The sequence below is a fragment of the Topomyia yanbarensis genome, chromosome 1 (assembly GCF_030247195.1).
Source record: "Topomyia yanbarensis strain Yona2022 chromosome 1, ASM3024719v1, whole genome shotgun sequence".
NCBI lineage: Eukaryota > Metazoa > Arthropoda > Insecta > Diptera > Culicidae > Topomyia > Topomyia yanbarensis.
This window is the reverse complement of record NC_080670.1, coordinates 193,427,014-193,438,859: the sequence shown is the minus strand read 5'-3', so window position 1 is coordinate 193,438,859 and position 11,846 is coordinate 193,427,014. Positions and strand designations below refer to the sequence as shown.

At 37.9% G+C, this 11,846-nt stretch overlaps 1 protein-coding gene across 1 annotated transcript; it reads left to right on the top strand.

The window, feature by feature from the left end:
* Positions 1–5,140: 5,140 nt before the first annotated feature.
* Positions 5,141–6,318, top strand: LOC131685705 (deubiquitinase OTUD6B). The gene is made up of 2 exons (XM_058969596.1): positions 5,141–5,275; positions 5,334–6,318. The coding sequence occupies exon 2, from the start codon at positions 5,339–5,341 to the stop codon at positions 6,260–6,262; it is 924 nt and encodes a 307-aa protein (XP_058825579.1). The 5' UTR covers positions 5,141–5,275; positions 5,334–5,338; the 3' UTR covers positions 6,263–6,318.
* Positions 6,319–11,846: the final 5,528 nt, after the last annotated feature.

Genomic DNA, 11,846 nt, shown 5'->3' with positions numbered 1-11,846 from the left:
GCACATTCAAAATTGAAAGAAAATTAAGGGTTTGTGACGATAATCGAAGCGCTTTGGAAATCAGCACGCGAGTGTAAAATACATCATGAACAAGTTTGGGGAATTCTTTGAATGAGCATCCAGGAAGAGGCAAAAAATCTGGATCTTCCATCCCGAAGCTGAACCAGAAAGTGGTATCTTTAATGAAGAGAACCAATTAAGCCGGAACGAGCGTCGGTATATTATAACGTATCATGAAAAGGAATAACGTTGAAGTGCAGAACAAAAGCGACGTGCTGTAACAACGGCCCGAAAATTGCATTCGCGAGCTCTGCAGCAACCAAATGCTTGGATTTTGAAAGTGGATAAGACCTATGTGAAAGAGGACTCAAAAACCTTTCCAGATCTACAATATTATAAAATATGAAAGAATGTAAGTGATGCGGACGAGTCGATTAGGGCTGAATAATTGGATCAAAAAGTGCTAGTATTGCAAGCAATATGTTCCTGCCGACACTATCAATGCGGTAATCTATCAATCTGAATGTCTGCGGAAGGGGAAAGGTTTATACCGACAAGCATAGTACCCCTCCACTGTATTGGTCGTAGTTAGTGTGGTTCACCGACACCAAACCAATTGGTTTTACGGGATAGGGCAAAGATTTCGTCGAGAAAGGCATCCACCCACCAAAAAAATTACCCTCAACTTCGCCCATCGAATGCTACTGGGCGATTGTGAAGAAGGTCTTCAACAAAATGGATTCAAAATTCGTACCAGAATGAGAAAGTCAACCGGTGAGTCCCGTCTCAGGTTAGTAGTAGATAAAATCAGGCATGATTTGAGGAAAAAACGGCGTATTACCCCTGCCAAAGAATATGCAGTGGGGGAGAGGTGACGACACTGTCAACATGGGAATATCATTTATTTGTTAGTGTCAATTCGAACGAACAAACGACCTTGGATTTGTTTTCTGGTTTGTAAGGCTTCCAACTGAATTTCGGGTTTTCGTAACAAAAACAAAAAAAGTAAACAAGCTTATTTTATTTACCCACTCTTCTACTGCACACTTCGGTTTGCTGCTACTGCTGGTGGCGGTAAATGGGCGGTTTTGTTCGACCGGCCGGGATTACAACGTCCGACGTTGACGACGAATCGCCGGATCATCTACTCGCCGTAAACGATCCCGGAAGTCACGGCGGTGCACCTCCTAGGGGGAACCTTTGTACGCCCTGCTTCGTTCTCCTTTACCGTTAATTAAATCTTTAGGGGTGTGTGGGTTAAGGCATTTTTTGATGCAGATTAGTACTGTAAGTTGATATCTCAATCCTTTTTCTTTTTTAAGCCCGAATCTATTGGTGATTCTACGTTGAAACCGCTCACAGATAGCGCTGGAAGCAAAGTGTTGCTGATTTGATTCTGTTCTGTCATTGTGCATATATTTTCTGTAAGCATTGGTAAAAAAAACTTAAACACCAAATCTCCGATCAATTTGTTGATAATTGTTTATCAAAATGAAGGAAAGCCATCATTGTATAAGATGATGAGTAAACATCTTGCGAAAAGGGTGTAAAACAGTGGTTTCTAATATTATTCGCAGAGCTATATGTGTGCTGTTCCGAAATGTAATTTTTGAGCACCGTAGCCGCCGTAAGATCATTTCCCTTTCCTCCTAAGTTAAGCTAAACCTTCATGAGATGGTGTAAATTCATGAAACTCTCCAGGTCACGTGGCGAAAGAATATATCCGGCTAAAAGGAAAGTGTGAGCTTTGTATCATACACAGCTGATCCTTCTCTCTGATAGTCTTCCCTGAATCTCCTACGTAGTCCAAAATATGAATGAGTTCAACATTGGTACTGATTGGGTCTCGGTTTCGAGTTGGAACTTTATTTATGGAACGATTTTTCATAATCCCCGATTACATTTCGAAGAAATGTATGAGCCAAATAGTTGCAAATGGCTGTAATTTCAGAATAAATTGCAAATAAAACTAAATTTGGAACTGGTAAGCTTTATCCGAGAAGAAAATGAAGTTTTTGTTGTAAGCTACGACTCACTTGCGGGTGAAAAAAAGCAAACTGTATCACTTTGCCAGTTCATGAGCTGAATCATAGGTGTCGCATGACTAATTTTGGTTTTGCCGTAAATCGCCAATTGAAAAAAAAATTGTTTCGTTTTGGGACAATAACACATCCAAACTAGAGCACTCTAGTTAGAGTGCGGCCAAGACGCGTTTGACGTATCCAAACGAGCAGAAATTTGACGTATTTCTATTGTGAATACGTCAAATTTCATGTTCGTTTGGATACGTCATGGCCTCTTGGCCACACTTTTAACTAGAGTGCTCTAGTGTGGGGTGCTGTCCCGGTTAACGATGAGGCGAACGAGATATTTGCAGATACGTATTTAGTAGGACAACTAATTTGATTTAACTTAAAGTCAGAGAAGAATAATTAAGGTTTAAAAATAATATGAGTGTACTCGTAAGAACACCCACTATCACTATCATATAGAAAACTGACACAATTTTTCCAAATTAAAAATTCCTATTGTGGAGAGCTTGACTCGTTTGACTGATCCTCCACAGTGAGAATGGACGATGCTTCGTATCTTTTTAATTTATAATTAGCCGGGAACGCGAGTGGCTTCCATTACGGTGATTCTGCACCACACTTGTAATCGGACGACGGATCCGCAACTTTCTACGGGCTTAACTGGCCGTCGAAAACGCGCACTTTACATTCAGCTACTGTGGCGGAAAATTGTCCCGAAAAAAGGGATTGTTTATTCTGAGTGTTTTTTTTTTTTACTACCGTGGTCCATCACGCACTAAACTCGATGGCTTCCAAGCTTCAAACTCGTCAAAAACAAACCACCAACCACATCGCCGATGCGCAGCATAATCAGCACCCTTTTCACAGCAAGAGGAGAGCGCTAACCTATCTAAACCCTATATTACGTATATACATGAATGTTCAACAAAATTCACTACATCAAACGCGAGAAAAAATTTACAACTAAATGTGAACGGTATCAGTGATGAGCATAATGTTGCGTAAACAAATACACTCTACCGTGTCTATACATAAAAATAAGTGTACTTCCACCCAATGCTAAATTGTTACTCTGACGGGATACAGCCATCGGGGGTTTGCAGATTCGATGTTGTTTGATACCCGATCAGAAAAATGTCCCTTAACTGTCCCTTCCCGAATTTATTCATCGCTAGCTTGGAGGTATCCACAAAATATTCAGCTTGTCCGTTCGACTATAGATGGAATGGAGCGATAGGCAAGTGCGTCTAATGCGTTTAGTGCAATTGATCTCCAAATCTTTCTTCGGTTGGACTTGTTGATCAATTAGCTGAAACAGGATATATCCGTTTCCGAATTTATCCGTGCTCGCGTAGCTGACATTGTAGTCGTAGACCAAAAATGCAGATCACTGGAGCAGGTTCGCCTGCAAATAAGTGAAGCATTAACTGTTAGTAACGCGAAACTCCGACCAAATAGACTTGTCAAAGACATCCATAAGGAAAAGGATATCAATAGGGAGGAAGATGCCCAGCTTCGATATTTTCCATACAGTCCATTGAAGACACCCCTTCCATCGTCCTGTATGAGTTTAGTTTGTAAATGGTCAAAGGAGCAGCGATTTGCTACTTGGGCTACCTACATGTCAAATCCCCAGATAGAGCTTAGGTTATGCGCACCGGTGAGTAAAAATCCAACTAGTACAGGCTCAATACTCAAATGTTTCCGATTTTTCACGGAAGTTCTGTAGCTTCGACATTATTCCATATATTCGATTTGACACATTTGTATCTTCCATCAGCATCATCTGTTGAGTTAGTGTCCTACTAATAGGTTAATTGTCATACGTTTCATGTGAAAAACATTTTAAAAATGAATATGCACATCAGATTCATATGCATCAAATGAACCTTATAGAATTACCGATGAGTTTCAAACACAAAATGAATAATTTTCAAGCGTGGCCCACATACAGGTTACGTGACTATCACATACTCCTAGGGCTATGTGTAAAACACATAACGATTACGGGAACATACGATGTGAAAAAATCAAACACATTCAACATGGCGTGAAGGAACAGCACGGCGGCGAATGCATTGTTCCCGGACTTGTCATATTTTTAACAATATGTGAAGACGTTAGAAAAATACATATCTGTTATCTCTGCTCCAGGTCGAAGGTTCCAAGATGGTATAGGATGCATTTCAAATCAATGATCAACACAGCCCAGTAAGTCCAGCCGGAAAATATGCCAAAGTTCTATCTGTCTCAGTTAGTCACCGGTTTCAGTGACACAATTGTTTTTTCACTGGGACCGGATATTAACTAGAGCCAATCAGAATACCGGCTCAATTTCCGGCTGGACTTTACAAGGGTTATCCGCAATTCATTCAACCCAGCTACATTACCTAGCAAAGCATTTGAATGCAACTAACAATCACGTGAATATCAGATAAACCCACTTCACGTAGCATGATTTCTGTTATACATTCCTTTAACAATCATCTGAATATCAGATAAAAGGTATATAAGTTTCAAATAGAAAATATGTGGCATTCCGACAGGATGTCTAATACAAAACTTTAAATAGCCATGCGCCGCCCGTCTCTCATAGCATGAACCAAGAAAATGATTTTTATTTTGACATGCACCATACAACTCGCGAACAAAATCAATAGATACGCAGTTAAAACGTAATACAGTCGTGGTCTGGTTGGTCCACACTCTGTCCAACTAACGAATTCGATTCGTTAGTTGGACCTACTGACGGATGTCAAAAACTCTCCAAAGGAGAAGTTAGTAGTGTAATTGCATCTATTCACATTGCTAATAATTGTCAGTTTGACTGTCAAAGTAAATTTGACATAGGATTTTGACATTCAGATGCTTTTTAGTTGGACAATGGTCCAACTAGCGGAGGTCCAACTAAAAAGCGGACCAGTTAAAAAATGTCCAACCAGCGAATCACGACTGTATCTGAGATCTGAGTTATAATCTCTTTTGGGTGGATGACTGCACATGTGGTAATATAGCGAAACTAACTGACCATAGCGCTACCTGCGCGTCAACAGAAGCTTTGATTCCCCAATAATAGACATTTTCGTCCATGTTTTCCTCACACCACGTTCAACTCGGTGGGCTACTTTCTATTCTCACGTCCATCAAAAATCAAACAAAAACAACAAAAAAATCACCGCCGACAAGGATCGCGAACTACCAGCTTTTAAATAAATCTACATATCAAACTGGCGGAAATACAGGTAAATTAATTTCTTTTTCAAAATACTGAACCCATACCAATGCTACCGCATTTTCCAGTGACTATGAGCGAAGAGCACCAGCAGGAAACTCGCCCCGCCGGCGCAGAAGACGAGGAAACCCTACTCGCTCGCCACCGGAAGGAGAAAAAGGAACTGGTGGCCAAAGTGCAATCCCTTAAGAAAGCCAAAGTAGACAAGAAGAAAAAGAAGGAACTGCAGGACGAAATAGCTCGGCTGGAAGCGGATTTGGAGGCTCGACATTCGGACGAATTGAACCGGTTGAATGCGCTGAAGATTAGCGATAAATCGGTCGAAGTGTTGGATGATCAGGTGTCTGAAACGGCGGCCGAGGAAAAGCAACCGAAACTTTCGAAAGCCCAACGAAGGCGAGAAAAGAAGTCTCAGGATAATAAGGAACGGGAGGCACAGATTAAAGCAGAAGAAATGTTGCACCGCGATTCTCCCCGCATCCTGGAGGACAGAAAGATTGTAGAATTACTCACAAAGCGTGGTCTTGCACCGTTCCCGGTTCCAGCCGACGGCGATTGTTTGTACAATGCCGTTAAGCACCAGCTCGCCCGAATAGGCATATGCGAGTATGAAACGTCCGATTTGCGTCAGCTGGCGGCCGATTACATCGAAGCTAACCAGGAAAGTTTGATATGCTACATGACCAACCCGGAAACGGCCGATATTCTAAGTGAGGAGGAGTTTCGAAAGTACTGCTTCCAGGTGCGTAACACGAAAGCGTGGGGAGGTGAAATCGAGGTGAAGGCACTTTCCAGCAGCTTAAAGTGCCCGATCGAAATCGTGCAGGCCAGCGGAACTTCTCCCGTTCATGGTGAGGAAGGGGATCCCGAGCGGAAGCTGGTGCTAACCTACCACCGGCATATGTATCGGCTGGGAGAGCATTATAATTCTACGGTGCCGATCGGGAAAAGTGATGACGGCGGGGTGGATGAAGAGGAGGAGCAGGATGATGGTTAGGAAGGTTAGGTCGTGGGCGATAAAGTTGTAATTGTGAAATAGAAATGCTGCCAATATATGCATGTTTGCTAATGTACTGCAGTTTTTGTTTTCGTGGATTAAGCTTTTGGATGATTTTGAGTGTCATTTGGCATCAATAATACCAGATCGATTTTGAAATTTTCCCCCTTTTGAACAAAAAAAGTCCAAAAAAGAACTTTCGTTAAAAAAAAATTTTCTCGAGATTCCATCGAATCTCGACGTTTCATGCATTTTAAAGTAATTTGGCATCGAAAATGCAAATTCGATTTTGAAATTTTCCTTTACTCCCCCCTTTGAACAAATATCGTCAAAAAAAAGTCAATTTTCGTCAAAAAAAATTTTCGAGGTAATATCAAATTTTGACGTTTTATGCATTTTGAAGTCATTTGGCATCAATAATACCAGCCCGATTTTGAAATTTTCCCCCTTTTGAACAAAAAAAGTCCAAAAAAGAACTTTCGTTAAAAAAAATTTTTCTCGAAATTCCATCGAATCTTGACGTTTCATGCATTTTAAAGTCATTTGGCATCGAAAATGCAAATTCGATTTTGAAATTTTCCTTTACTCCCTCCCCCCTTTGAACAAAAATCGTCAAAAAAGTCAATTTTCGTCAAAAAATTTTTTTCGAGATAACATCAAATTTTGACGCTTTATGCATTTTGAAGTCATTTGGCATCAATAATACCAGCTCGATTTTGAAATTTTCCCCCTTTTGAAGAAAAAAGTCCAAAAAAAGAACTTTCGTTAAAAAATGTTTTTCTCGAGATTCCATCGAATCTCGACGTTTCATGCATTTTAAAGTCATTTGGCATCGAAAATGCAAATTCGATTTTGAAATTTTCCTTTACTCCCTCCCCCCTTTGAACAAAAATCGTCAAAAAAAGTCAATCTTCGTCAAAAAAATTTTTTTCGAGATAACATCAAATTTTGACGCTTTATGCATTTTGAAGTCATTTGGCATCAATAATACCAGCTCGATTTTGAAATTTTCCCCCTTTTGAACAAAAAAAGTCCAAAAAAAGAACTTTCGTTAAAAAATGTTTTTCTCGAGATTCCATCGAATCTCGACGTTTCATGCATTTTAAAGTCATTTGGCATCGAAAATGCAAATTCGATTTTGAAATTTTCCTTTACTCCCTTTGAACAAAAATCGTCAAAAAAGTCAATTTTCGTGAAAAAAAATTTTTCGAGATAACATCAAATTTTGACGCTTTATGCATTTTGAAGTCATTTGGCATCAATAATACCAGCTCGATTTTGAAATTTTCCCCCTTTTGAACAAAAAAAGTCCCAAAAAGATGTTTCGTTAAAAAAATTTTTTCTCGAAATTCCATCGAATCTCGACGTTTCATGCATTTTAAAGTCATTTGGCATCGAAAATGCAAATTCGATTTTGAAATTTCCCTTTGAACAAAAATCGTCAATTTTCGTCAAAAAAATTTTTTCGAGATAACATCAAATTTTGACGCTTTATGCATTTTGAAGTCATTTGGCATCAATAATACCAGCTCGATTTTGAAATTTTCCCCCTTTTGAACAAAAAAAGTCCAAAAAAAAACTTTCGTTAAAAAAATTTTTTCTCGAAATTCCATCGAATCTTGACGTTTCATGCATTTTAAAGTCATTTGGCATCGAAAATGCAAATTCGATTTTGAAATTTTCCTTTACTCCCTCCCCCCTTTGAACAAAAATCGTCAAAAAAGTCAATTTTCGTAAAAAAAATTTTTTCGAGATAACATCAAATTTTGACGCTTTATGCATTTTGAAGTCATTTGGCATCAATAATATCAGCTCGATTTTGAAATTTCTTCCTTTTGAACAAAAAAAGGCCAAAAAAGAACTTTCGTTAAAAAAAATTTTTCTCGAAATTCCATCGAATCTCGACGTTTCATGCATTTTAGTCATTTGGCATCAAAAATACCTGCTCAATTTTGAAATTTTCCCCCTTTTGAACAAAAAAGTCCAAAAAAGAACTTTCGTTAAAAAAAATTTTTCTCGAGATTTTATCGAATCTCGACGTTTCATGCATTTTAAAGTCATTTGGCATTATAAATGCAAATTCGATTTTGAAATTTTCCTTTACTCCCCCCTTTGAACAAAAATCGTCAATTTTCGTCAAAAAAATTTTTTCGAGATAACATCAAATTTTGACGCTTTATGCATTTTGAAGTCATTTGGCATCAATAATACCAGCTCGATTTTGAAATTTTCCCCCTTTTGAACAAAAAAAGTCCAAAAAAAACTTTCGTTAAAAAAATTTTTTCTCGAAATTCCATCGAATCTTGACGTTTCATGCATTTTAAAGTCATTTGGCATCGAAAATGCAAATTCGATTTTGAAATTTTCCTTTACTCCCTCCCCCCTTTGAACAAAAATCGTCAAAAAAGTCAATTTTCGTCAAAAATTTTGTTTCGATGTAACATCAAATTTTGACGCTTTATGTATTTTGAAGTCATTTGGCATCAATAATACCAGCTCGATTTTGAAATTTTCCCCCTTTTGAACAAAAAAGTCCAAAAAAGAACTTTCGTTAAAAAATTTTTTTCTCGAAATTCCATCGAATCTCGACGTTTCATGCATTTTAAAGTCATTTGGCATCAAAAATACCTGCTCAATTTTGAAATTTTCCCCCTTTTGAACAAAAAAGTCCAAAAAAGAACTTTCGTTAAAAAAAAAATTTCTCGAGATTTTATCGAATCTCGACGTTTCATGCATTTTAAAGTCATTTGGCATTATAAATGCAAATTCGATTTTCAAATTTTCCTTTACTCCCCCCTTTGAACAAAAATCCTCAAAAAAAGTCAATTTTCGTCAAAAAATTTTTTTCGAGGTAACATAAAATTTGGCGCTTTATGCATTTTGAAGTCATTTGGCATCAATAATACCACCTCGATTTTGAAATTTTCCCCCTTTTCAACAAAAAAGTCCAAAAAAGTTAGCTTTCGTTAAAAAAAATCGAGTTTGCATCAAATCTCGACGTTTCATGCATTTTAAAGCCATTTGGCATTAAAAATGCAAATTCGATTTTGAAACTTTCCTCCTTTGAACAAAAATCGTCAAAATCTGTTGAAATCGTTCTATTTCAACGTATTAAATCGATAGACTAGTTGGTAGTTTAAAACTGGAACCATATTTACACAGATTAAATCTACCGATTAACACGCTGACGGAAATTGTTTACCGACGAAACACAATGTGGTTGGTTAGTTAATCGGTCGACCTCGAAGCACCCGATATAGCCGGTCGACTGGGAAATTTCACAACTGTCAAATTTTCTATGGGGCTACTTTGACAATCAAACTGACAATAATTAGAGATGTGAACTGATGCATTCACTCTATTGACGTCTAATTTGGAGTTTTTGACGTCTATCAGTCGGTCCAACCGGCGAATCAAATTCGTAAAGGCTAGTTTACAGTTCGGGAAATGGGTCACGGAGTTTTGCACGGGATTTGAACAGGAAAAATTTTCTGGCAAGATATCTCCAAACTGTCAAAACAAAAGTTCTGCTGCTTCTAAAAAACACCAACATTTTAAAAATAGCACTGAATTTTAAACCTTATAAAAATACATTTTCTCCGTCTGAAACAAGTTGTGTTGAATTGTTCCCGCCCGGATTTCTGTGTGGAGTGTTTTAAAATCCCGTGATGTTCCCCATGGTTGGGTTCATGAAAACTGTAATTTTTGTGTAGACTCATTTCCCGTCACGGGATTTGAAGTCCCGAACTGCATTTAGAATACACACGAACCCGAATCCTGTGACACGTTTTCCGAACTGTGAACTAGCCTTTAGTTGGACAGATGGTCTGGCCGAACCAGCGAATCACGAATGTATAGGAAATAATTAAGAGTGCTTGTGAGATTTTCCACCTTATTCGACCACCCTTTACAAAATTTCTAGCCGATTTAACTACAATCTCGCATTAACATAACCGTAGGTGTTTATCCTATGAAAAAAATGTTTTGATAAAATAAAGATAACTACACATTTTCTATAAAAGTGGAATAACCCATTAAATGGGTAAAGAGTTTGTATCGTTAAATGAATACAGACCTTGTAAGTCAACCTGGGTATGTTTTACCCATTATTTTTTGCAGAACTGTTACAACAAAATGCGTAAAAAATACCCATTCATGAAAATCGCTCCAGAATGAAAAATACTGTCAATAGAATTATTTCTGAATTGAAAAAAATGAAATAACGTTCATTTCACATTATTGTCTCTTTATAAAAATACAAGAATCTAGATAGAGATCCTATTCCAAAACTCTTTAACAAAATAAATCCGCCAACTGAATATATTTTTGATGGCTGGATCTTTTGGCTGCTCTAAAAATGCCGAACTGGTACATATTTGCAACATCCCCAGTAGTTTAAACAGCCGTTGTTTTCGGAACATTGCCGAAATGTTCCGTTTCCGCCACAGACTCCGATGCAGGCCGATAATTTGGCCGATAGGTTCCGCTACGATCCTTAGTTTGAAGGTTAACTCGCTTGAAATAATTCTTAAGGATTTTTCACCCATTTTTAAGATCAATATACCCATTGACATTACTTTATCGAGTAGTTGTGAAATGGATAAAAAGTACTCATTGTTAGAAACAAAAAATACCCATTTTTTGACAGCTCAAATTACTTCCGAAAATGGGCAATTTGAATACAGCGCAAATTCGTTAGTTGGGTCACGACTGCGCCCCAACTAGCGAATCGTATCCGTTAATTGGGGCAACTGACAGCTGACAAAAATTACCCAAGGGAAACGCTGATTTTTTGTTTTCTTTCATAAAAAACAAACAGAAATATTTTACAATTCACAAAAGTTGGCTGTTTCCTTCCAGTTTAAATTTGTTTTTTTTTGTGGCAAAGTATATCATTAGTGTTCTTTTTGCCATCAATTATTTTTTGATAAATTCCTTCACATAAAACAGGAAATGGATACACCGCCGGGAAAAAGCCGACAAAGCACAACCATACTAAATTGCCTCTAGTTAAAAAAGTTTGGATAATGTGATTGAATACATCAGAGATGACCTTCAAAAGTTAGTAAACTAACCTCTCTGCAACACAAACTAATTGATGCTGAATGGAAGAAGCGAAATATTTAACACATTTATTCCATTATAATCATTCCGAAATATGTAATCAAAAAATAAAATTCCATTGAATTTCAAAGTATGTTTTTTTCTGGATCGCCACAGAAATCAACCAATGAACCCCTTGAAATCAATGACATTCAAACGTCAATCAGTTTTTGACTTTCAGTTTTGACATAAGAGTGTCTTTTAGTTGGGGCATGCCCCAACTAGCGAACACCCAACTAACGAATTTGTGCTGTACATAAAATGGGTAGTTTTTTTTCCGTGCTCACGCAAAGAAAAATACGACCACCTTTACATCTTGTCTTGGTACAGCATGCAATTTTCATGCATTGCCTTTTGGCGAAGACTTCGCTTTTGGTGACGTGCTTCGCAGGCGCACACACATGTGTGCGTTGCAGCGGTTTTATTTGTATTTTTACGCCGCGTGATTCTTGAATCAAACCCGCCGCATACTGAGAGCGCG